The 25,549-nt window shown below is 45.9% G+C and overlaps 4 protein-coding genes across 7 annotated transcripts; 3 read left to right on the plus strand and 1 right to left on the minus strand.

Annotated features, from left to right (window-relative positions):
- The first annotated feature begins 237 nt into the window (after positions 1–237).
- Positions 238–3,529, plus strand: LOC120658362 (tRNA-specific adenosine deaminase TAD1). Of its 2 annotated transcripts, none has more exons than XM_039936628.1 (8): positions 238–868; positions 1,153–1,227; positions 1,804–1,902; positions 2,200–2,372; positions 2,440–2,516; positions 2,628–2,747; positions 2,828–2,915; positions 3,100–3,529. In XM_039936628.1, exons 1-8 carry the CDS (start codon positions 433–435, stop codon positions 3,208–3,210), a joined length of 1,179 nt encoding a protein of 392 aa, XP_039792562.1. In that variant the 5' UTR covers positions 238–432; the 3' UTR covers positions 3,211–3,529. The 2 variants fall into 2 exon arrangements, with proteins under 2 accessions (XP_039792562.1, XP_039792563.1); XM_039936629.1 differs by having other exon boundaries at positions 3,050–3,285.
- Positions 3,530–3,871: 342 nt separating this feature from the next.
- Positions 3,872–8,467, plus strand: LOC120658294 (putative disease resistance protein RGA3). Of its 2 annotated transcripts, none has more exons than XM_039936541.1 (2): positions 3,872–4,266; positions 4,942–8,467. In XM_039936541.1, the coding sequence occupies exons 1-2, from the start codon at positions 3,991–3,993 to the stop codon at positions 6,910–6,912; spliced, it is 2,247 nt and encodes a 748-aa protein (XP_039792475.1). In that variant the 5' UTR covers positions 3,872–3,990; the 3' UTR covers positions 6,913–8,467. The 2 variants fall into 2 exon arrangements, with proteins under 2 accessions (XP_039792475.1, XP_039792476.1); XM_039936542.1 differs by lacking the exon at positions 3,872–4,266 and adding an exon at positions 4,324–4,728.
- A 627-nt stretch (positions 8,468–9,094) lies between these two features.
- Positions 9,095–21,045, minus strand: LOC120658270 (putative disease resistance protein RGA3). The gene is made up of 3 exons (XM_039936509.1): positions 20,730–21,045; positions 19,564–19,881; positions 9,095–12,330 (listed from the first exon to the last, which is right to left on the minus strand). The coding sequence occupies exons 2-3, from the start codon at positions 19,849–19,851 to the stop codon at positions 9,364–9,366; spliced, it is 3,255 nt and encodes a 1,084-aa protein (XP_039792443.1). The 5' UTR covers positions 19,852–19,881; positions 20,730–21,045; the 3' UTR covers positions 9,095–9,363.
- A 598-nt stretch (positions 21,046–21,643) lies between these two features.
- On the plus strand, positions 21,644–23,919 carry LOC120658448. Of its 2 annotated transcripts, none has more exons than XR_005668661.1 (6): positions 21,644–21,918; positions 22,057–22,123; positions 22,452–22,500; positions 22,826–22,870; positions 23,024–23,116; positions 23,602–23,919. XR_005668661.1 is itself a non-coding variant. In XM_039936730.1 (6 exons), exons 1-5 carry the CDS (start codon positions 21,709–21,711, stop codon positions 23,084–23,086), a joined length of 438 nt encoding a protein of 145 aa, XP_039792664.1. In that variant the 5' UTR covers positions 21,659–21,708; the 3' UTR covers positions 23,087–23,116; positions 23,602–23,919. The 2 variants fall into 2 exon arrangements, 1 of the variants encoding a protein (XP_039792664.1); XM_039936730.1 differs by having other exon boundaries at positions 21,659–21,918; positions 23,020–23,116.
- The last annotated feature ends 1,630 nt before the right edge of the window (positions 23,920–25,549 follow it).

Below are 25,549 nucleotides of genomic sequence, written 5' to 3' on the forward strand. Positions count from 1 at the left end.
CAAAAGGGACCAAAGCAGGAACAAGAAGATGCTCTCTCCGGGCTGATTCTACGTACGCGGCGGAGTTCATCCAAGCCCAGCTTAATTGCCAAGCTCCAGCAATGGGTGCAGTGGCGGCACCATGGGGGTGAGGACTGAGGACTGGCCACGCACCACGGTCCGAGCCAATCAGTACTCTTTATCTGCGGATTCTCGTCCATGGCGGCGCGGGCCAAAGGTTCTTCCGGGGGTGGCGCGACGGCGGAGGCAGCGGCACGCTTGCGCGGATGCGGATGCATGGCAACCGTGTTGGCGGCGTTCGCCGTTCGTAACGCGACCTCATCGGCGGTGGTGATTTACATAAAAAACCCATCGCTGTTATTAATATTTTTCTCAAAGGCCCTCGTTACCTGGATGTTTTACAAATAAGCTCCCCTTTCTCGACTCACGCCGATGACGTCGATGCTGCCCTCCTCCTCCCCGGCGGCGCCACGTGAGGGCGCCGTCGCTCCCTCCCCCTGGGCGGAGGCCGCGTCCTCTTCGGCGCTCCGGCACTACCGCTCCCTGCCCAAGAAAGGGAAGCCGCAGGGGCGCGAGTCCACGGTCCTCGCCGCCTTCCTCCTCTCTAACCCGCAGGACCCGCAGAACCCCACCGTCCTATCCATGGGCACCGGCACCAAGTGCCTCGGCGCCTCGCGGCTCAGCGGTCGCGGAGACCTCGTCCACGATGCGCACGCCGAGGTCATCGCTCGCCGCGCGCTGATCCGCCTCCTTTACTCGGAGATCGACCGCGGGGCCTCGCCGGAGTGGCTGGTTGCTTCCGAGGATGGCGGGAGATGGAGGCTGAGGGATGGGCACTCCCTTCATCTTTACATCACCCAGCTCCCATGTATGGGTTACTCTAATCTTATTTGTTTGAATTCCGACTGGTTGCTTCAGAGCATGCTTTGCGAATGCTGAGCTAGTACTAGCAACATTTGCATTGTTCGGACTAGTTCTGTAGTTCATCAATAATTTGCATCTTTCCATGTGAACTTTTACTTCAGCTGCTGTTAATTGTTATGTGGATGTTCTGAGCAGCATTTGTTCAAATCTAACCGATCGTTTACTCTGCTCTGCTGCACAGAGCATAGTTGGAGCTGATATGGTTTCTTGATTCGGTGATTGGTGCAGGTGGGGTCATGCCAGTACCGCCATCAGAATCAGAATTGAGGGAACAGCTGGATGTTGGTGTGAATCGATGCAGTGGTATGCTTCTATCTGAATATTTGTATTCTTTGTAATTACAAGGTTTGAGCTAGTAATTTTCATGTAACATAACCTGTTTTATTCGATATGGCTTGGTCCATGGTCTAGTACAAGAAATTTATCTTGAATCTTAACTAGGAAACAATTTGTTTGAGAATTCTTTAGTGCTACCACTCAGTTGGGTCTTAGTTATAACTTTATTATAACCGTTTCATGAATCACTTCTGTGCCTGTATCAGGATTCAGGAAAAAAAATAGTCATAACGGACAGAAATAGTGTCATAGAAGTCTGTAACTCTACTTACTCGACGTTAATGACCACCGTGCAACTGTGCAGCTAAACTGGAACTGGAGTGCTTACATTGTTGTTCAAATGCATAGTGAGGGATCCCATTATAGACGCCACAGATGTTTAATGTGGTCTAGAAATTGGTAGCTCAACAGCTTTGTTTCTGATGGTCCTGCCTGGCAACTGGAATTTATTCATTGTATTGTGGGAAAAATGTAACAAAACCATGCTTCCAGCTATTACTGTGTCACATGTTTTCTAATAAATATACTGCTTTTCTGTATCAGACATCAGCTTTGTTCAAAGGAAGCCTGGCCGTGGTGATACAACATTGTCCATGAGCTGCTTTGACAAAATCACTCGCTGGAGTGTTGTTGGAATTCAAGGTTCTCTGCCCAAGTCCACCCCTGGATCAGTATTATGTCTATCGAGATCATGAATTTTTAACATCTTCATGCCATTTATCATGTGATGTAAGGGCGATAGATGTGTCACTTGAACATGTTAAAAAGTGAGTCTGACACTGTGACATAGAAATGGGCATATTTCTTACTTTCTTTACGATCATGATTTTAATGGCATCTCATTACTGCTTCAGTTAGATTTTACCCTTTATGGTTTATAAAGTGTATTCTTCTAGGGTCAGCTGTGATAATTCCTCTTTTCGTTGCATCCTTCTACAGGTGCATTGCTCTCGCACATACTGGAACCCTTGTATTTGACCACCATTACTATTGGACAATTACATGATGGTGCTCCTGAAGGATTCACTATCGAAAATAATATTGATAAAGTTCTCGATGCTCGCTTGTCCTCTCTGTCCAGCAGATTGTCTGCTCCTTTCAAATTAAGCAAGGTTGGTGTTCCTTTGTTTCTTATTTTTCCAGAATTTATCCATGACAACGGATCCTCTCTATCTGCAGCCAAAGATCTTTGAGGCACCTGTTCCACCTAAGGAGTTTCAACAGATTTCTGGAGATGTGCCACCTTTGACTTGCGGGTAGTATAGGGTTTGTTGCCTTGTGAGCTGGACTTTTTCCCTTTTGAGTTTTTACTATATGCTCATTGTTTTGTTGAAAAGACGTTTTAACTGGCATTTATCTCTTGGTAGGTACTCAATTTGTTGGAATAAATCCGGCTTGCATGAAGTTATCCTTGGAACAACTGGAAGGAAACAAGGAACATCTTCAAAGGCAGCATGCTTGCCCTCCACCGAGTCATTGCTCTGCAAGTAAGAGGGGTGTCTTCCTTTTTGCAAGCAACTCTTGTGTAAACTGTTGTGATGATCTGTGTATTGGCCACTGATGACAGGAGAAGATTGGTGGAAGCCTTCATATCACTTGAACATCCATTGGTAACAAAATTGCAATCTGGGGAGCTGTCTTATCGTGCCATGAAGGTACTGTTCCATCCCCCATTGGAGTGCATATATTTTCCATGTCATAAACACGCAGGGAACCTGTACAGTTGGATATCGTGTTAAATGGTCACCCTTTTAACATATTTCTGTTTTTTTTTCTTCGGGTGAACCAGTCCAGGGATCCCAGAATTGATTGTCAAATCGTTTTGGGTTTCTGTTGCAGGATGAGGCTCGTGAGTGCCAGCATACGCTTGAGCTTCTAAGAAAGGCCCCATTCTTCAGCTGCTGGCGCGCCAAGCCTGCATCGCTGGACTCGTTTGCAGTTTCAAGGTGACGATCATCCCGGTTTCAGATGTCAACCGTTGCAGCCCACTGGGATGGCGTTTTGCACGGTTGCTTCGGTCTTCAACTAGTCTTAGAAGTTAGAACACGTATGATTTCAAAGTACAGCTACGAACTCCAGGAAACTAGAAAGAGGCTGCGGCATGTATCAAACTGGCTGCAAAGCCGTGTAATGTTTTTTTTAGCGTTGGGCCCTGATCTTGTCCATGTATACTAGCATTGATTCTCATTTTGCATTCAAGAGATTATATATTTTGGATTTATTTGGGGTTGACCCATTTAAACCCAAACTAGCACACTTGGCATTGCTTGACTGGGCTAGCTTTGATTTGCAGGGCCAATTACTTGCAAATCACCGAGTTGAGTACCGTGGCCAAATGAAACTCTAGCTCAATTTGTGTGGTCTCCGAGTTGCATATTCGGACAAAATCACTGGTCAAAATCGAAAACAATTCAAATTTCTCGTATCCTGCACCCCAATTTAATCTATTGGACGAAGGATCCAAAGCTGCTGGTCAGAATTGCCAGAACACTAATGGATTAGTTAATCAACGGGACATCCACCTTGTCGCGTTAATCACGATGAGCTAGCATAGCAAGCTGCGTTGCTGGCGTCAGCTGACGTCGGCCACGATCGTCCCGATTCTTCCGAAGTCTCGAGTAGCCGCGCGTTGACCCCAACGGCGCGGGCGCGAGAGCTTTTCGTTTCCAGGAGGCTTCCGGCTCCGGCTCCGAGACGCTGCCGCGCGCCCGCGCCGACGCCGCCGCAGCCATGATGATCGCGACGGCGGCGCTGTCGGCCGCGTCCCGCTCGGTGGAGGCGCTCCTCGCGGGCGAGGGCGGGGTCCCCGCGGACGAGCTGCGGCGGCTGAAGCGGAAGCTCGACAAGGCGCGGGGCCTGGCCGCGGACGCCGAGGCGAAGGAGGGCCGCGACGCCGGCGCCAGGGCGTGGCTGCGCGAGCTCCGTGACGCGCTGTACGAGGTCGGCGACGCCGTCGACGATTTCCGCCGCGCCGGCGCGCGCCGGCAGCTGGTGGCCCGGAGATCGGTAAGACCACTGCTCCGCGGCTTCCGTTCCCTTGGATCCGGTGGGTGGGTGATGCAGAGAAATTTTGGAAAGATCGCTCACCTCATTAGATGCTCGCATGATTACCTGTCCTTCGCTTGCTCTGCGCCTCTTATTACCACGAGCCAACATGCTACTAATCTCACTCATTTTGTGACACGTTTATGATCACAGCGAATTAGCGGGAACTGGGAAATAAAGCATTAGGCGTTGCTTGAAGAAATATGTTTCATATGCATCAACGGTATCGTAAAAACAGTTCATTCCATAATTTTTCCGGTGCTAGTTCAAGTCATCAAGTGTGGAGGCAATCGCTGCCATGAACCTTGCGCACACGAGCTGCTCCGTTTGTTCTCGGCTATTTTGCTTTTTCACTCACTGCCTGATGGTAGCCCAATTCCCACGAGTTTGATTGCAAGGCTGGTTATCATCATAATTCATAAGGTAAATCGGGGTGGGGTGGGAGGTTTCATGTCAGGCAGACTCCGGAAAAGAAAAATTAAGAAAACTCAATCAGGACATTTGTCTTCTAACTAGTACATAAGCAATGGGTGTTGCATCCAGGTTATTTTTTAGAAAAATTGTCGTATATAAAATTATTTCTCTTCAAGTTTTTCTGTAGGCTACTAACAGCATGTAAAATCTTAATGTGGACAGTTACGCCATTGGTTTACATTGCCATCCAGTACCGACAGAAACCAGTACAAGAGTTTGAAAACCAGAATCACCAACCTGAATGCAAAAATGAAAGATATTTTGAAGAAAGGATCTGATCTAGAACTTGAAGCAATCAACCATGTAGGCCAGAATGGAAGGTCTGAATTTGCATGGGAGGCGGTACTTGGTGACTTCAGTTTAGGTGACATTGAAAATGAGAAAAATGAATTGATTGATGTGTTGACAGACAGGAAGAGCACAAAGAAAGTTGTTGCAATTGTTGGGGTTAGTGGAATTGGCAAAACTACACTGGCACGGAAAATTCATGAGGATCATCACACAAGAAATGCTTTCAGTATTGTTGTATGGGTGAATGTCTTAAGTGGTTTCGACGATACTGGATTACTGTCTGCAATTGTAAGGGCTGCTGGTGGAAATCCCAGAGCAGAAGAAAACAGGGTGCAACTTGAGGCAATGTTGGCTGCCATACTTAAAGGAAAGAGATTCTTACTTGTACTTGATGATGTACGTAATAATCAGATTTATGAGAATTCACTGGAGGCTCATTGGCATCTATGTGGTCATGGAAGCCGAATTTTGATCACCACTCGTGATGAAAGTGTTGTTATGAGAGTGAAGGATGCTCACATCCACCGGGTTAAGAAATTAAGTTTTCAGGACTGTTGGTCCTTGCTTTGCCGCAATGCTTGTCTGGATGAGAGCGTCCATGGTAACACTTTAAGGAATATTGGGATATCAATTATCCAAAAGTGTGACAAGCTCCCAATGGCTGTAAAGATTATAGGTGCTGTCCTAAGAACAAAGGAACGAACCCAAGAGGCCTGGCAGAGGGTGCAGGAAAGTGAAGGATGGCTTTTCAAGGACCTTCAAGATTATGTCCATGGCTTAACTGAGGCCATCTTTCTGGGTTACCATGATTTGCCATTGCATCTGAAGCAATGCTTTATTTATTTATCATTGATCCCTGAAGGCTCTGTCATCAGGCAGCAGTTTGTTAGTCAACTGTGGATTTCAGAGGGTTTGATTGAGGAACGAGATAACTGCAGTCTTGAAAAGATTGCAGAGGAGTATTACAGGGAGTTGTTATCAAGAAATCTTCTGCAACCTGAAACTGGAAATGATGACACAAGATGCAGAATGCATGATCAAATTAGATCTTTTTTGCAGTTCTTTGCCAAAGACAAATTTTTCTCTGGTGATCTGAAGACTACTATAAATGGAAATTCCAGTGAAGCACTGCGGCACATGTGGATTAGAAGCAATGTACCAACTACTGTTGAAGAAATGGGAACTATGGCAAGCTTGAAAACAGTTATTCTTTACAAGATCCCGTTGGGCAATCGCAGCTTAGACAAGCTTTTTAAGGGGCTCAAGTATTTGCAGGTTTTGGATCTTGGTGGTACTGAAATTACATATGTTCCAAGGACACTGGAATCTCTGTATCACCTTAGGCTGCTAAATCTTTCATTAACACGAATTACAGATCTTCCAGAGTCCATTGAGTCTCTCACAAATCTAATGTTCTTGGGTCTCCGGTATTGCAATTGGCTGCATAATCTTCCAAATGGTATTGGAAAGCTGCAAAATTTGCGAAATCTTGATCTTCGCGGAACCAATTTGCATCAAGTCCTACCAAGTTTGGAAAATCTGAAGCAGCTTTCCACGCTGCATGGCTTTGTAGTAAATCGTAAACCCAAGCGCGAGGATGATCCGACTGGGTGGCCTTTGGAAGACATAAAATCTCTTGATGCATTGAGAAGCCTACAGATTCTTAGGTTGGAAAGAGTCTCAGATTCTTCGAGGGTGCAAGAAGCCATGCTAGAAGCGAAGTCACACCTTAAGGAGCTTGAACTATGTTGTAGCAATGATGATAGACAATCTGAAGTACAAGAGGAAAATGCTAGAGCACTCAAAGACATATTTGATCGGCTTTCTCTCCACACTGCTTGAAATCTCTCAAAATAGTGAGCTATTATGGAAAACTTTTCCCTGATTGGCTACCTAATCTCTCAAACCTCCAGCGCCTTGTTCTTACTGATTGCAAATTCTGTGAGCATCTGCCCAATTTGGGCCAGCTAACTGAACTCAAGTTTCTGACAATAACCAGCTGTTCCAAGTTAGTTACCATTAAGCAAGTGCGTACAAGTACCACTCATGCATTTCCGAAGCTAGAGAAGTTGCACCTAAGAAACATGGCCAATCTTCAATCATGGATAGGTTTCGAACCTGATGATATGCCTTCACTTGTGGAATTCCATCTGGAGAATTGTCCTAAGCTGCATTACCTGCCATCTGGGATCAAGAACTCAGGAGCCCTCAGAAGCATGCAACTACGCTATGCCGATAGCCTGCAAATAGTTGAGGACTTGCCTGTGCTCCAAGAATTGGTTCTCCAAGCCTGCAATGGACTTGAAAGAATCTCAAATCTTCCATCACTTGAAGTTCTGGTAGTAATAGGCTGCTCGTGGTTGAAGGATATCACCGGAGTCCGCCTGCTTCGTCATGTCCGCATTATTGATAGAGAGCTAAGAGAACTTCCAGGTTGGTTTGCAACTAATGCATTAATGCTGCAGACATTCACTATAGTTGGCGCAGCAGAACTGCTTCAACGATTACTTCCCAATGGTGAAGATTGGGAAATTATTCTTCACATCAGGAAAGTTTTTGCAAACCTACCTGATGAATCTCCATTTTTCACATACACAAAAAGCTCTGCTGATTTCCATGTTGATCAAAGCATAGGAGAACGAGGCAACTCACCTGTTCTATCAGGAGCTGGAATTCCACATGAAGCACTATGTGTTTCACTTGATAATTCTGTTGTGAGGACCTCACGGATTGGGGCGCTTAGAGAACAAGTCAGGCGGATATCAACTCTAAAGACAGCCATAAGACGATACCTTGTTCTGTATCTTATTATGACTATCATTGTTATGCAAGTTCTTTCCTATTTGCTTCAGAATAGGACAAACAGAGAGATTTGGCTTGTTCAGACCCTTGTCATCTTCTTCACAACTGTGTTATTGCTGTTGCTTGTATTTCTTGAGTGATGGTTTTCTCCTATCAAGCTGCAATCAGATGAAAAAGAACCGACAAATCAATTTCAAATAGTTACATGCTCCGCAGAATTGCATGTCCGCTTGATGTGAATCATGGGAGAATGTGGAGAAAGATTCTCAAGTTGATGCCTCGAGCGCCAAGAGAAGACACAGATGCAATGGTGTTAATCAAGGTTTTGGATGTGCTCCAACATTGTGTGTGCATTGGTGAAATAAGACTGTGGAATGATCTTACATATATGGAATCCTGGAACATAAAGCATAAAGTTACTCAGCTTGGTTAGAACTTCGTGGCATCGTTTGCCTGTAATATATGTTCATGTATCTTCATTGCAATTACGAGGATCTATCTATTGCAATTATGAAGATCTACTGCTCAAAAGAAAATGATTATCTATATATTGGTGCAATTATGTATCTTATGTTCCCTTTTGAGTTGGTTTGAATCCTAAGGTACATTAATGCTTTATTTTGCACATTTGAATTTGAATGTTCCACTGTATGAGATTTGGCTTTGTACAAAGACATTATCAGTAATGCCAACCACTCTCACGGTGCGACTGTTCTGCTGAACATGCCAGAAAAGCGGTTCATTGAGCCAGCTCGGGTTTGAATCACGGCACAAGCTTCTTAAGATGAAATTCTTAAGATGAAAATCAGGGGGGACGTCTCAGTTATGTGATACTTGTATTTATAATTAAGCCTCAACCTGTTTCTGTGTACTGCCTGTGATTATCCAGATTTGATGTTTCCTCCCATATCTGTAAGAACTAAGAACTGATTCTTGTGCATAACCAGCATATTTGTAAGACAATCATATTTGTAACTTGTAAAGCATGGATTAACCTGGTTCATGGATTACGAATGTTGTCATTAGCATAGATGGGGACAGGGTGTTGGTCTGTTGCAACCATTGTATTAGGAACCCAAAGTTAAAAATGGTAGCTGAAATTTCATTTTGATTTAATATAAAATAAAATATGGGCAAAGAAAATGGTAACGTACAAGCAATCTCTGGTGATCTTCCACAAAGCAGTCACAGATAAACTCAACTTAGAAATATAAAGGTACGCTGTCTCCAAAAAAAACACTGAGAACTTGAAACAACGGTAGAAACCAGTCATAACTACATACTTGCAGGAGCTTAACCATGGTGAGAGAGTCCTACAATATGATTACAGAATTTACTTAGACCTTGATGAATATACAAAATAATATAGAGTAGTAGAAACAGGTACTAGATGAATTTTGTGCGACAGTAAATAAGGCACATCTGAGTCCAGAAGTGCAATAGCATGATCATCAACATTCAGTCAGTCTGAACAAGGAATCCATCCTGTGATCAATATTCACTTGACAAGGAAAATATATGGGCAGCAACAAAGAGCAGAACCGTGAAAAGTATACTCATCCATGACTGATTTGTGGATTGAGCAACTTGCTCGCTGTTGCTTCTAATTTCATCCTTCAGAACAACTTCTTCAGCTTGTGGAACAATTGGCATACTGAAGCTAGGTGAGCTATATAAAGAAGATTGTGCAAGGGACCTTGCACTTTTATGGAAGTAGCTACTGCTTTTGGTTTTGGTATACGAGAAGTAGAAAGACTCATCTGGCAGATACGCATATACATGATCAGCATTTTGGATGACAGGCCAGTATGGGGCAGATGCAGAGGAGCAGCTGTCAAGTAGCTCCTCAGTTCCAATAATCTCCAGTCTCCTGAGCATGAAAGGTTTTTCTGGCTGCAACCATTGTGGAAGGTTAGTTGAATTCCTTTCATTTGAATGCACTGTGCGCAATGAAGGGACATCCTGCACAACATCCAAAATCAAGCAATTCACTACTTTCAAATCTTCAAGCTTTCCAAGGTTTGATATCATCTTCAGCTTGTTCTCACAAACTTCGAGTTCTTTAAGTGCAGGTATGTTCTCAATCGTTTCCAAGCTATCAACATGGTCAATATGCAAGCTTGTCAGTGCGTTGCAATACTCAAGCCAGTGAGGGAGTGAATCCAACTTGGGGCATCCAACAATCCTGAAATTCATGAGTAAAGGCATATCTCTTTTTTCAAGGCCCCACCACGATTTCAAGTTGCTCATCTTGCTAATAACCAGCTGCTCCAGCTTCGGAAATGCCACCCCGTCATCTGGTGTTCCACGAATTTCAGGGCCAATGTAAGTAGACAGATTGGAACCATTTATTGCTAGGAATTTTAGACTTCTCATCTGACCCAGAGATGGGAGATTTTGGCAAAACAAACAGCCATCAAGGGTCAACCGCTTTAGCTGTCGGAGATGAGTCGAGGCTAGCCAAGATGGGAATCCATGGCCATAATAATTTTCTAGCTTGACAGAGACAATAGAAGGTCCTGGCTTGAGTGCTTCAAACACATCTTTAATATTTGCAGCTCTACTAATTTCTGATATTCCATCAACAGTGCTGCAGCATAGCTCAAGCTCTTTGAGATGAGATTTCGCCTCCAACTCTGATTGTCTTGCATCTTCCCCAGTTATTGTTCGCTCTAGCCTTAGCATCTTGAGGCTTGTTAACTTATATAAGGACCTCAGCTCTTGAAATGACCAACCATTTCTATTTTCTGGACCACCTGGGCTTACAAGAAAACCTTGTAGGCAGTTGAGTTCTTTCATCATGGAGAATCCGAATTTCACTTGGTTTAGTCCAGCTCCTGAGATATCAAGTGCTCTCAAGTTTGTAAGGCGCCCCAGAGATTCTGTAAGAGTATTCAGACGAGTGCAATTCTTGAGAATTAAGAACTGTAGCATCCTAAGATTCTCAATTGTAGATGGAATCTCTCTAACTTGGGTGTTTGCAAAGCTGAGATATCTAAGGTGCGTCATCGATCCCAAACTCCTAGCAATACACTCGATTTGTGTATCTCCAAGGTCTAGAACTCTTAGGTGTGTGAACTTGTGAAAAATATCACCCAAGGCCCTGTCATTTAGTGGACTCCCAGACAGGATAATTGTCCTCAAGCACTTCAACTTTCTAATACCATTTCTGAGCGCTTCTGCACCTCCGGTTGTAATAGACAAGCGGCATGGTTTCAAAACATCACCTATATCTTGAGGATTGCCAATAAAGTATTCATCTTGTGACTGGAGAAGTGCGAATGATCTGAATAGATGAGGCATCTTTGATCTCTCTGCACCATAAGCTCCATTTTCTGGCAAAAGAAGGCCCATACCACACAATTCATCATAGCATTTTCCAGCTTCCTCTTCAACAGTTGCATCTGACCTGTGCATTGTATTCTGCTGGGTCACAATAAACCCCTCTGCAATCCACTGCTGGGTGATACGCTGCCGATAAATCACAGACCCCTCTGGATATAGTGAGCAATAAACAAAGCACCTCTTCAGATAATATGGCAACCCAAGGTAGCTCATATTGATAGCATTTCTTATCCTTGAAGAAAGGCCACAGAAATCACTGGAGTAGATTCTCCACCAGTCATCTTCTTTGGGGTCCACTTCCCTTAGAAGGCATCCAATTCTCCTTATTGCCATTGGAAGGCCATTGCACTTTTGCACAATTTGCCTACCAATATCCTGCATGTTTCCGGTGCTCTCATCAAGGAAGGCCCTTGTACGGAGCAGCCACCAACCATCGTCCTCGTTAAGGCCCTTCACACGGTGAAGATGAACTGCCCCCATTCTCTTCGCAACACGCTCATTACGGGTTGTTATAAGGATTCTGCTGCCAGGGCTTCCATGTTGTGCTTGTATCTCTAGCAGACCATCCCAAACATTCTCTCCCCACACATCATCAATGACCAGCAGAAACTTGTTACCTTGTAGCCAGGTACGCAACTGTGCTTGTTGTCCTGCTGTCTCTCCTCTGCTGAAACTCTCACCTGACCACATTGACATATGCTGCAAGTCTTTGGAGACATGCACCCATACCCTGGTCTCAAACATAGTTTCTGCCTTGTGGTATACCTTTCTAGCAAGAGTAGTCTTGCCAACACCAATTGTTCCTATAATAGCAAACAAAGGACGATTAGAACGACTAGGAATGTCTTCTCTCCTTAGTAGTTCGATGAGACTGTTACAGTCATTTTCCACCTCTCTGCCCACAATATCAGGTTCTAGATATGGAGCAACATCAAGATCTAATCTTATTTGGTATAATCTTATTTGATCTTCCAGCGCTGGCTTTAGATGGAGCCTCTCACCCTCTTGATAAATGCTGTCAAGTTTCTGATTTAGTTCATGTATATCACTTGCAATTATGTAGTCAATGGCAAGATCTCTGCAGCACTTGAAAACTGATGAAGGATTGCATTCCTATACAGAAAGGAAAAGATATTAATTCCGGACCGGAACTGCCAAATTAATATGAAATGTGTGGATGAATTCAAAAAATGTAGCTCTAAAAAAATTACTCATTTAGCCGTATATCAGCAATACATACTATTTGTGAAAAAACAAAGTAAAGGTACAAACGATTCTCAAAGTTTGTATGTCACCAGAGGTCCATCAACTTGTAGGAGGGTGTCACTTAGGTCCATCAACTTCAAAATTGCATTTCTAGGTCCATAAACTTATAATTTGTGTCACTTAGGTCCACAAACTCTGAAAGTTCATTCCTAGGTCCATAAACTTATAATTTGTGTCACCTAGGCCTATACCCCTCCACCTAGCCTTCATGCACTATATCGCACCAACATGAATCTACACGGTTCCCACACATTGCTGGAGTTTCGTCAGAATGGTGAAATTTGAGCCCCAGTTTCAAATCATGTGCATAGGGAGAGGAGAGGGGTTGTGGACACATTCTTTGGCAAGAAGTATCAACGCAAGAAGAAGAAGCTGGTGTCCACAACGGAGTAGTTCAAGTTTAATTAGTTTGTATTAGTTCTCAGTTTCTCTAGGGGTCTTTTTAGTTATTTTCCAGAGACTATATATGTAAGGGCCGGCGGTTCATTAGGGTTTAGGCAGTAGGTAATTCCCGCAAGAACTCAGAGCCTCTCCGGAGGGCGAGTTGGGTGTTACCGATCTGTCATTGTAATCAGGTTTAGACTCAAGCCATATCATCTTGGTATCAGTCTAGGGATCTTTCTTGGCCTGGTTCCATCGCATCTACGCCACGTCCCACCTCCTCTGCGTGCCGCTAAACCCTACCGCTCATGGCCGACGGCGCCGATGCCGACGTCCCGGTCACGAAGGCGATTCTGGATGAAGTGGTCGACCGACTCGTCAAGATGGTCGGCGACAACGGCAAGAAGATGGACGACGACGTGACGTCGCTCCGCCAGGAGATCGGCCTCCTTTCGACCTCCATCAAGAATGTCCAGACGCAAGTCTTAGATAGCAAGGGCCGGTTCGACACCGATGGATCGTCGTCATCCAGCAAAACCCCAACCGCGCCGTCGCACAAACTCCGTTTCCCGAAGTTTGACGGTTCTGACGATCCCATCACTTGGCTGCATAAGGGAGAGCAATTCTTCTGCGCCTACGGCACGCCGGACCATCTCAAGGTGCGCACGGAGTCTTTTAACCTGGAGGCCGCCGCCAGCCAATGGTATTACAGACTCGAGCAAAATCAGGGCGTTCCGACGTGGCCGCAGTTCGTCGACGCCATCAACCGGCGTTTCGGGCTGCCGCTTCGCAGTAACCCTCTGGGCGAACTCACACATCTGCGCCGCACCTCCACCGTCGATGAATATCAGGAGAAATTTCTTCTCCTAGCACGCTGCGAGGGAGTCACGGAGGCCCAACAGATCGCCATCTTCACAGCCAGCCTACAGCAGCCTCTTAGCATTGATGTGGAGCTGCAGAAGCCGGACACACTGGAGGACGCCATGGTGCTCGCCCTGGCGTACGAGCGCCGCCAAGTCCTGGGCGCCGATGCGACAACTGGGAGTACCCGCACTCCCACGCGTTCGGCCCAGCGACCTCCGTCTTCGCCGTTCCGATCGGCTCAGGCGCCCGGCGCGACGGGATCTACGCCAGCACCGCCCACCGCGCCCGCCAAGCCAGTGTTACCTGCCGACGGCCGCTTCAAACGCCTCTCACCTGAGGAGATGGCACAACGACGCCTAGAGGGGTTGTGCTTCAACTGCCCCGAAAAGTTCTCCAAGGAACATGCTAAGCAGTGCATGAGTAAAGGCATCTACTTCCTGGAGCTCGACGCCGATGTGCAGGCGTCCGAGGACAGCGGCTCTGATGATGACCTGAAGATTTCTGTGGCCGCCATCACGGGTATCCAGACAAGTGCAACATTGCAGCTCGCCACGGTGGTCTGGGACGCGCCCGCAGTCGCCCTGGTCGACTCCGGCCCAACTCACTCGTTCATCGATGAGTCCACAGCACGCCGTCTGGGCCTCGTTCCGTCACCTCGACCTAGGCTCTACGTCGGCATGGCCAATGGGGATCGTGTAGCTGCAGCAGGAGTGTGCAAGTCAGTGCGTCTCGCCATCGGCACGGAGGAGTTTGTGGCCGACCTCTCCGTCATTCCACTGGGCGGCGTCGACATTGTTCTGGGGTGTGACTGGCTCCGCACCCTCGGTCCTATCCTCCGGGATTTCACCAATCTCACCATGGTGTTCTGGTGGCACGACCGTCGCGTCAGTTGGAGTGGTATGCGCCCAACATCTTCCATGGTCACCGCTGGGGCTGACAAGCGAGACTATCTGCTGGCCCTGCTGGATGAGTTCGCTGATTTGTTCACCGAGCCCAATGCCACCGGCGCGCTCGTTCGACCACCGTATCCACCTCCTCCCAGGAACACCGCCGGTAGCTGTTCGGCCCTACCAGTACGCCCAACTCCTGAAGGATGAGATCGAAGCTCAATGTCAGGCGATGTTGGCCCAAGGCATCATTCGTCCTAGTACCTCTGCGTTCTCTTCGCCGGTGCTTCTCATCCGCAAACGTGACGACTCTTGGAGATTCTGCGTGGACTACTGCGCGCTCAACAGCAAGACTGTGTGTGACAAGTTTCCGATTCCTATCGTCGAAGAACTGTTGGATGAACTCAAGGACGCGGTGTTCTTCACCAAACTGGATTTACGCAGTGGCTATCATCAAGTTCGGATGCATGCTGATGACATCGCCAAGACAGCGTTCCGAACGCACCATGGGCACTTTGAATTCCTTGTGATGCCGTTCGGCCTTACCAACGCTCCATCGACCTTCCAGGCGCTAATGAACGCCGTGCTACAGCCTTTTCTGCGCCGGTGCGTTCTTGTGTTTTTCGATGATATTCTCATATTCAGCAAGTCTTGGTCGGAACATTTGCAGCATGTTCGTGCGGTCTTCCTCGCGCTCCGCCAACATGGCCTTGTCCTCAAACGGTCCAAGTGTTCATTCGGGGAGCAGCGCATTCAGTACCTTGGCCATGTCATTGCCAACGGGGTGGTCGCCATGGACACGGACAAGATCAGCGCGGTGCAGGCCTGGCCGCTGCCTCGCTCCATCAAGGCGCTTCGGGGTTTTCTTGGCTTGACAGGCTATTACCGCCGCTTCATCCACAATTATGGTGTCATTGCAGCCCCGTTGACGGCTCTTCTCAAACGGGAGGCTTTCCAGTGGACATCAGCGGCAACAGAGGCTTTCGATGCCCTCAAGCACGCACTGACAACGGCTCCGATGCTCCAGCTGCCGGACTTCGACCAAGCATTCATCGTCGACTGCGACGCTTCGGGCTCGGGTTTCGGCGCTGTCCTCCACTAGGGCGCTGGGCCGATCGCGTTCTTCAGCCACTCCGTGGCCTCGCAGCATGCCAAGCTCGCGGCATACGAGCGCGAGCTCATTGGGCTCGTCCAAGCTGTTCGTCACTGGCGCCCGTATCTCTGGACGCGGGAGTTCGTGGTGCGCACGGACCATTGCAGCCTCAAGCATCTCCTAGATCAACGGCTTTCCACAATTTCGCAACACACTTGGGTAAGCAAACTGTTTGGTTACAGTTTTCAGGTGGAATACAAGCCGGGCAAGATGAACGCCGCGGCCGACGCCTTGTCGCGGCGTGATGAGAACGAGTCGTTCCTTCGGCTCTATGCCATCTCACGGCCAGAGTTCGAGCTGTTCGAGGATTTCAAGCGCGAGTCCGCGTCCTCGCCGGAGGTGCTATCCAAGCGACAGGAGATAGCGGCAGGTACTGCTGGGCCAGGCTGGTCAGAGGTGGATGGCTTCGTCCTTTATCAGGGCAAGATCTTCGTCCCTGACTCTTCATCGCTTTGGCCTCAGTTGCTCGACCATGCTCATAGTACGGGTCATGAAGGTGTGCAAAAGACCCTGGTTCGGCTGCGTGCTTCTTTCTACAGCCCCCGCGCTGCAGCACGCGTCCGTGAGTATATTCGTGGCTGTCTGGTGTGTCAAAGGAACAAGACTGAGCATCTTCATCCCGCCGGATTGTTACAACCGTTGGACGTCCCATCGATGGTGTGGTCTGACATCTCCATGGATTTTGTGGAGGGTTTTCCACGGGTGGGTGGCAAATCAGTAGTGCTGACTGTTGTGGATCGCTTTTCCAAGATGGTGCATTTTGTGCCATTGGGTCATCCTTACACAGCGTTAACAGTGGCTCAAGCATTCTTCGACAACATTGTCAAGCTGCATGGTTTTCCTTCTTCAATTGTGAGTGATCGAGACCCTGTCTTTACTAGTACACTTTGGACTGAGCTTTTCAATTTGGCTGGTGTCAAGCTTCGACTAAGTTCTGCTTTTCGGCCACAAACGGATGGACAATCAGAGGTTGCCAACAGAGTGCTCGGTGTATATTTGCGGTGCTTAGCTGGAGATCGCCCTCGCAGCTGGCTCCGGTGGCTTCCGTGGGCGGAATTTTGTTTCAACACTTCCTATCAGTCGGCGCTGCGCACAACGCCTTTTCAGGTGGTCTATGGCTGTGAACCGCCGACTTTGGCATCCTACCAGCCAGGTTTGGCGCGTGTCCTTGCGGTGGATAAGCAGCTCCAGCATCACGATGTTTTTCTTTCAGAGATCAAAGAAAGGCTGTTGCAAGCTCAGGATTTCATGAAGACCTCTCATGACAAATTGCATCGAGATGTGGCTTTTGAGATTGGTGATTGGGTATGGCTTCGTCTTCACCACAGAACGGCGACGGGCATCACTGATGGTTCCAAAGGGAAGCTTGCATTGCGTTTCTATGGGCCATGAGCCGTTTCAGGTGGTGGAAAGGATTGGCTCGGTGGCATATCGTCTACGTCTTCCTCCCAAGACTCGCATTCATGATGTGTTCCACATTGTATTTTTGAAGAAGCACATTGGCGACCTCCCTGCTGCTCCTGCCACTTTACCGCTGATTGCTCATGGCCGTGCTCTTCCAGTGCCAGCGAAAGTATTGTGGGCGACACCGGCTAATAATTCATGGAATCTCTTGGTGCAATGGGAGGGTCGCAGTCCGGCTGAAGCTAAATGGGAACTCCTGGCAGATTTCAAGGAGAGTTATCCAACTTTCAAGCTCGAGGACGAGCTTTTTGGTCGGGGGGGGGGGGAGTGTTGTGGACACATTCTTTGGCAAGAAGTATCAACGCAAGAAGAAGCTGGTGTCCACAACGGAGTAGTTCAAGTTTAATTAGTTTGTATTAGTTCTCAGTTTCTCTAGGGGTCTTTTTAGTTATTTTCCAGAGAGTATATATGTAAGGGCCGGCGGCTCATTAGGGTTTAGGCAGTAGGCAATTCCCGCAAGAACTCAGAGCCTCTCCGGAGAGCGAGTTGGGTGTTATCGATCTGTCATTGTAATCAGGTTTAGACTCAAGCCATATCAAGAGGGGGGATGAAAGACTTATTTTGGAGGTTATTGACATATATTGGGATTCAAAGGGGGCTTCCGGACTGCCATTGGTGAGTTCTGGAGCTTATATCCAGATATAACCCGTAATATGGGTGGAGAGTAGGGGGTGATTGTTTTGGAAAGATGGAGGAAGTTATAGAGGGATTCAACATGTGTACCGTGGTAGTGGATATTATATCCTCTGTGGCGTGGGTGGCCGGATATGGTGGTGCAAGTTGTTGTGGCGAAAAATCTTGTGATGATGTTAGACTTGGGTCAATCCAGAGTGGTTGTCGGTGAGGTCGTGAGGGTTGAAAGATATTCATGGACAGTTATATCGGGGCGGCCTTTAAGGGTCTATAGCCACACGATTGCTCATGGATGAATTCATGAACCTAAAAATGCACTTTCGAAGTTTATGGACCTAAGTGACACAAATTACAAATTTATGGACCTAAAAATGCACTTTCATAGTTTATGGATCTAAGTGACACGAATTACAAGTTGATGGATCTAAAAATATACTTTTGGTGTTCGTAAACCTAAATGGCATACCCTTACAAGTTGGTGGACCTCTGGTGCATTTTACTCTATAGATAATAAGGTTCACATATACTTATTACTAAAAGGACCAATACAACAACAACAACAACAACAACATAGCCTTTTTTCCCAAGCAAGTTGGGGTAGGCTAGAGATGAAACCCGAAAGAAATAAGTTCAAGTTTCAGGCACATTGATAGCTACTCTCCAAGCGCTCCTATTCAAAGCTATCTCTTTAGAAATATTCCAATCCTTAAGGTCTCTCTTAACCGACTCATCCTACGTCAGTTTAGGTCTACCTCTACCCCTCTTTACATTATCGACCCGCTCAAGGACCAATATATGTGATTTTTTAAAATATAAATCTTGTTGTATAATTGTTTTACAGTAAACATACTTATAATTTGAAGAAGTATTGATCCAAGTATGCAATATTTAAATTTATAGAACAAAATAAGCCTGTGTTTTCAAATGGAGGGGGTATCAATTGGATTGTGGCTTATGGTGCATTGCATATGTCAATCAACCATTCTTCCTACACGAAGAAGTTGCTATCCAATACACAAATGTACAATAAAAGAAGTAGTACTCTACTCGGTACACAAATAATGCTTTACACATGCTCTAATCTCACAAGCATGCTAATGATCACAAATGTATAATAAAAGAAGTAGTACTCTACTCGGTACACAAATAATGATTTACACATGCTCTAATCTCACAAGCATGCTAATGATCTGATGAAGCAGTGCTCTACTTTGCATGCTGTAAGTCTTGCAGACATTCGTAGACTTGAGAGAATTTTGAGAAACTACTAGAGAAACAGCCTGTTAAAACCTTAAGAGAAATGATTCACTAGATTGTGCTGTCTGCAAAAAGAAAACCAGAGAATAGGTATATCTGTTGTTTCAAATTTCCACAAGTTGCAGTGGCCGGTTGGAAAATTCCTATAAGGATTGACATCTTTTTGGAAGAATATCCCTTACCTCATCTCTGAGCTGAGGTTTTACACACTGTGAACATGCAAGGGGAAAGAAGATAGCAGTGACCACTTAGGTGAACTCTCAAAGCTCAGGAGATTCAGTTACAGTGTATACAAGCACAATTATTTGGATAAGCATTGAACTTCAGCAAAAATTGTAACTCAGGACTTCTCAGTGAATACTGAAGACAAAACTATGATGCAAATATCCAACCCTGAAGGTACAAAACGAGAATCAACAAAGGATCAAGACATTTCCTGACCTGCGGTTGTAATGTTTGGAGCCTCTCCCTTTCAATCCTACATCGGTCAATTATGTTTTCAGCCTCATAAATAATTTCCCGTGACCTCTTCAGCCAATCCCTAGTAGTTTCATTTTGCACAATTGTCTGCTCTGCATCCCTGATGATAGCTGTCATACTGTCAAGTTTTATCGACAGTCTACCAATCTCATTTCTGATGCATAAAATTTTGGTGATTTCATTACTGGCTAAATTGCCGAGTGAGATGATAACTTGTTTTGCAAACTCAGATAGAACCATCTCCATCATAACTCACTAGGAAGTGTTCAAATACTTTCTCTGCAAAGAACCAAGCATTGTTATGTTAGAAAAATGAAAAAGGTGCCCCCTCTTGCTGTTTACCATCATTGAGAACCAAGCGTACACATAAAGGTTTATGAATTATCTGTAATGACCAAACTATATGAATATTATCACTTGGATCTCTACAATGACTCATGTTCAAAAGACATGAAACAACGTTTTCCAAGTCACAACTTGCTGGAGACATAATAAAATAGGAGCAATTTAAGGTAAATAGATGCACAGAAGAAAGGAAAAAAGTGAATGGTCCTTTGTGTGGGTTGGTTTGATCAGATCTTAAATTGCCATCAGATTTTCGACATCAAAATAGAAGCAAGTACATCATAAGCATTTAGTTTTCTGTGTTATGATGTACGATGACTTATTTAGAAATGTACTGAAATACCACTAGTATATTAATCCCATGTCTCAAGACGGAATGAGACCCTTCCTGAATCTACCATCCTGCAAGCCATCCCCTCCTTTCGATTAAACAACCACTTGCATGATCCTGCCTAACCAGTACCACTACCACTAGGGCTATCCCACACAGCAAAGTGGCCCAGATAACCCAACAGCATGAATTGTGAATGCACATGGATTGCTCCTGTGCTCCCTCCTGGATGCTACTGAATATGAGACATTGCACTCAGAATCCTCAATTCCAACAAAAAATTGGGCCCAGCATAAAACAAGATAACATCAAAGCCCAAATCGCTTGGACCAGCTGGATGCTACCATGCTCATACTGCAACAGTACACCCGCAAGTCGCAGTCCTCAATTCCCACAACAAATTCGGTGGAATACAAGAACCATGCCGCATAAAAGCCTTCATCTTTCGTACCTTTTGGGGCCTTGAAGGTAGCAGGAGTGCGCTCCACCCCACCGGAACCTTGAGCTTGGGCGACTCACTCCACCGAAGAAAGGCGAGGAGCCGAGAGCTTTGGCCGCGCCGAACACCCTGGATCCGGAACGCGGCACAGATCTTGGGACTACCGCCGAGCGCAATGCGGCACGCGGAAGATGCGTTGCCTTCGTCGCAGCTTCCATCCGATCGCCCCGCGGCGTCGCCTGAGTTTTTAATGCTCGAGACTTCTTGCCTCCAGCGGGGGTGGCCGGCGAAGGAGGCTGTCAAGAAATTCTAGTTGACGTGCCGCTTATTCACAGTCAACCCCCTGCACTTGATGTTTCTGTTTTTTTAAGCAGAAGAGGAATTATGTAGAATCTGCTGATTAATCTTTAATATCTTCGGAACAGTGAGCGGAAATTTTTTGCATCTTTTTTTTAAACTAATTTTTTGCATCTTTTTGTCGTGTGTAGAAGCTGAAGCTGAATTAGTAATAAACTTATATATCATGGCTCATATGATATGTTGCCCTCATATGAGAAACCTCGAGCTCCATTAAACAACAGAGATTAGGGAGTGTTTGCTTAATACATTTGCAAACCATTGCCAGTTGGAGTCTTGTGCCATGGTTATTATCGTTATTTTTGAAATGGAACTTTCCTGATGAGATGCTTTGGGACCTGGACTTGAAGCCTAGTGAACGGACAATTAAATTTTCCAACTTTTGATTCTATACAAAAATAAATTCTAACCTTCTTGTGTGAAAAAACTCACTAACCACATTGTCCAGCTTTCCAGGACTCGTCAAATTAGATTGTCCGCTTTCGGGGGGAAGGATTATCAAAGTCCATGTCAGCCTCCAGCGCATCATACACGTGTCAGTACACGTCATCCACAAAGCGCCAGGAGCCCAGGACACCTCTTCTGTCTTCTCTCTCCCCATTTCCGTTCCGCGAAACAGAAAACCCAACCGGAGATGGAACCAGCCACGGTCGCCGGAAAGTCCCCTGATCCGATGCCGTCGCCGCCCCCGGAGGTCCCATCGCCGGTGGTGAACTCCTCATCCCCCGCCGCTTCGTCGGCGCCTCCGGGGGCGCGGGAGGTCGCGGCGGTGGAGCGGGACGCCGCCGCCATCGCCGAGAGCTACGCGTCCCTCTTCACCTCCCTCCGCCTCGCCCTCTCGAACGTACGTACTCTCTCTTCGCACACCAAAACGCGGCGAGCCTTCGAGCTCTGTTCGCTGCTCTGCTACTCCCTCTTCACATTCCAAAACGCGACTGATGGATTACGATGAATCTTACTGCTGCGACGCGCGGACACGAAGGTCACCTCGACGTCGGCGGAGAACATGAAGTGCTTGGGCGACGTCGTCGGCCGCCTCCAGGAATCTGGTGAGGCCTCGAGAGTCGAGACTCTTGGGGAATCTACAAGGCTCTCTGGAGTGTTCGCATGTATTGGGGCCTTGGGGAAATTCTGTCTTCGGATTGGTGCAACTAAATCTCTGATAATACTGGGAAGTGTGGGCCTTCAAACGTCGCACCTCATTTACTTGTAGTAATAGTGATTGCAAGGTTTCCGTAGTTTGATGTGCGAATTTCTATTAGATGTTGCTTCTTGTCTTTGCGGTTGTCATATATGATTCCATGGGCTGAGTGTCTAAACATCAATTATTTTGCTGGGGCTCCAGATTATGATTGTTAATTTTTTATGTTTTTGCAGCACTTGAAGCATCTTCAAAAGGAAATAAATACATCAATTCGTGCTTGAGGTGATCAGTTTGACCAAATCGTTCATCTTTCATCTTGCCATGCATAGTGTGATAGTACAGTGTGTGGACTGCTTATTCTAGTGGGATATCTTGTCAACTAATAGCAGTTCTGGAAGTATTTGTGAACTGCACATTTCTGTAGTGGCTAAAAGTCTTGCTGCATTTCATGATTGCTGTGATTCTTGAAGCGAAAGAAGATACTATATATAAAAAAAACTGTATTTCTTTTTCAGAATAATAATGTTCTTTGTATGTATTTACAATGGTTAAAACATTTTTTGTTTCTTGATTCTTGCTAGCCTTTCCTGATAATATGTTTTTGCAGGTTAAATGAGGAACTGAGAGACTTGGAAAGCCTAGCTATGCAACTGTATCCTTTTGTTAGTTGACAATATGTAGTTCTATTCACTATGGAATTGGTTAATGGCCATCTTAATATGATGGTCTCAATGTGTGTTACTTTTCATAGTAGTTTAACTCTGTTCATTTCTGTCTTGTTGAATCTTAATTTTCTGAAAGAAAGATACTACGGAAGAACGTTGATTCATTAGATTTGGCTGTCAGTCAGTTGCTCCGCCTCCCCTAGTCCATGAATATTATCAGTAGCTCATATAAGGTAACTCCCACTGGAAATCGTGACATGTTTCGTGAGCCACATCGAATTGTTTTTTTGGTGGCTCATATGCTCGAAGAGTGGTTCAACGCCTTAGTCAAGGAAAAGCTAATAGTAATAGCAAGATTTCCAAAGTAAAGTGTCAATTAACCACTTTAGGCTTTGGAAGAATTGAGGCCCTATTGTACAGTACAAGTGCTTGTGCATCGGTAGGCTCATTGAATTTATGGTTTTTTTTAATAAATACCTATGATGGCTAAATTATTTCAAAATGTAGGATGTACTCATACTTTAGTATAAGATAATACCTCATGAGTTATTATCCACCGTTGCAGAATGCTCTTGGAATGTTTACATTGACATCAATACATACTGCTAGCTCATCAAATGTTTACCTTTGACCATAATACAGAGTTACAGACTAATGGTTCTTTTCCTGCTGTGATGCTGGTGTGCATGTACTGATTCTTGCCACTATTGTGCTGCAGGTTGTAAGGAAATTGATACACCAAATACGTGTCAAGTGTTTTAGTTCCAAGGCAACTAGGTGGTGGAATATGAAGGGGCTTATACCAACAAAGGAGGACTTTTCCCTTCCATGGCATGATAAAATACTCCTAACTCTTGATTTGATTTATGCTTCCATCTAGTGTATTTGTAAACAATGCTATGCAAGTATGCATTTATTGAAAAATACCTCTGTCTTCTTGTGATGTGTACATGGAGTTATGTTTGTAAATGCATCATTCAGCCCATGGACAATCTGTTTAAATTGGGGCTAAATGGCACCAAAGGTTTTCCTGTTATATCTTCGCTCTGCTGTTTCTTATCTTTGTTTGCTCACCCTTGGATTTGTGACAGTGATCCCACTTGTGATAAAATTACAATATGTGTGGTATTAAGATATGGACTTAATCTTTCTATTTTGGCAACAATTTTAACTACTCGCATTTGTAAGCGAAAATTAATAGCTTAAAGAAACAGATGCCTTGTGAGGTTAACATGAAAATGGTAACTTTCTCATTACCTTTCTTATGCACCACAAATATTGTGATGAAGAGTAACTTCATATTTATTCCAAAGACCTTTGCTGCTTTGTGCCTATATTCATACAATTGCTCGACCCTGACTGGTTGCTGGATAGCCTGATTACCAGCCGTCTCTCGAATTTCTTTATATTTTCTGGAGTTTGTAGCACGGTAGCACCAGAATACATATTAGAATGTGTACTCATTAAATCAGTAAAAAAATAGCTACAAATCATGTCATCACCTGGTAGCTACAGCGCAGGTAATTCAGTACCCACAGGTAATGCCAGAACAAATGCAATTCTTACTTTACCTCTTTTTGTAATGTGCATAACTTGATATTTATTTTCTGAATGTTGAGAACCAATTTCTTTTCAGGTAATGTTTTGAGCTCCTTGATAGTTTGATTATACAGAAAAACTGATAGCTTGAAAGTATCAGATGTCCTGTTAGTCCTTTTAACTGATAGCTTGAAAGTATCACTCTCTGGAGGCAGTGTTCAAAAAGGCGCTACTAGGCGCTCGCCCAGGCGCGCTTATGCGCTAGGCGGAGGGGTGCCGCCTCGCCTAGGGGGGTAGGCGGAGGATAGGCGCCGCTGGGAGGAGGTGGGCCGCCGGCGCGGCCAGGAGGCAGCAAGCGGAGGCAGGGAGGGCGCGGCGGAGGCAGGGGTGGGCGGCGGCGGCGGAGGAAGCAGGGGATGGCGCCGGTGGAGGAGGAGGAAGCAGGGGACGGGCGGCGGGCGGCGGAGGAGGAGGCAGGGGACGGTGCTGGCGGAGGAGGAGGAGGCAGGGGACCGGCGGAGGAAGCAGGTGCGGGAGCGCGGCGGGGAGGAGGCAGGGGCGGGTGCGGTGGCGGTCTGGCGGAGGAGGCAGGGACGGCGGCTTCGGTCGAGAGAGGTGTGAGGCGTCGGTCGGGAACGGGAGGAGTGAGGAGATAAAGGTGGGAGGTGGGCCGTTGGGCTGGTTTGATGGGTTTTTTGGGCTTTCTTTTCGACTCAAGATTTACTGGTTCTCTCTTTTTCTTTTCTTTAAGAGATATATGATGTCTATTGCAAGATATATGTATGTATATAGCACCGCCTAGAAAAACGCCTTGAAACGCCTAGTCCCGCCTAATCCCGCTTAGGCTCTAGGCGGTGGGTCACCGCCTAGATAGCGCCTAGCGCCTTTTTGAACATTGTCTGGAGGTCTGAATGCACTTCAAAATTTGCCCTGAGATGACACCCGATAAGGCGATAAATAACTAGGAGAGCTATATATGTTAGAAACGCTTTCTGGATTAGTTGTTTAGTATTGAATATTGTTTGTTTATGTTAGGGCCTCCTTGACTTTTTTGTTCTTCAGGTCCTAGGCTGCTTCTTCAAAGGAAGTGCAAAAATGACATCCAGTCCTAGTGTTTATTTCGTTGA

This window comes from Panicum virgatum, chromosome 2N (genome assembly GCF_016808335.1).
Source record: "Panicum virgatum strain AP13 chromosome 2N, P.virgatum_v5, whole genome shotgun sequence".
Lineage (NCBI taxonomy): Eukaryota > Viridiplantae > Streptophyta > Magnoliopsida > Poales > Poaceae > Panicum > Panicum virgatum.

Coding starts and splice junctions, on each gene's coding strand:
- LOC120658362 (XM_039936628.1), top strand. CDS start 433: ATGACGTCGATGCTGCCCTCCTCCTCCCCGGCGGCGCCACGTGAGGGC. Junction 2,373..2,439: donor CTCCTTTCAAATTAAGCAAG/GTTGGTGTTCCT, acceptor CTCTATCTGCAG/CCAAAGATCTTTGAGGCACC. Junction 2,748..2,827: donor ACCGAGTCATTGCTCTGCAA/GTAAGAGGGGTG, acceptor CACTGATGACAG/GAGAAGATTGGTGGAAGCCT.
- LOC120658294 (XM_039936541.1), top strand. CDS start 3,991: ATGATGATCGCGACGGCGGCGCTGTCGGCCGCGTCCCGCTCGGTGGAG. Junction 4,267..4,941: donor AGCTGGTGGCCCGGAGATCG/GTAAGACCACTG, acceptor TAATGTGGACAG/TTACGCCATTGGTTTACATT.
- LOC120658270 (XM_039936509.1), bottom strand. CDS start 19,851: ATGATGGAGATGGTTCTATCTGAGTTTGCAAAACAAGTTATCATCTCA. Junction 12,331..19,563: donor TCCAAACATTACAACCGCAG/GTCAGGAAATGT, acceptor CTTTCTGTATAG/GAATGCAATCCTTCATCAGT.
- LOC120658448 (XM_039936730.1), top strand. CDS start 21,709: ATGGAACCAGCCACGGTCGCCGGAAAGTCCCCTGATCCGATGCCGTCG. Junction 21,919..22,056: donor TCCGCCTCGCCCTCTCGAAC/GTACGTACTCTC, acceptor GCGGACACGAAG/GTCACCTCGACGTCGGCGGA. Junction 22,124..22,451: donor CGGCCGCCTCCAGGAATCTG/GTGAGGCCTCGA, acceptor ATGTTTTTGCAG/CACTTGAAGCATCTTCAAAA.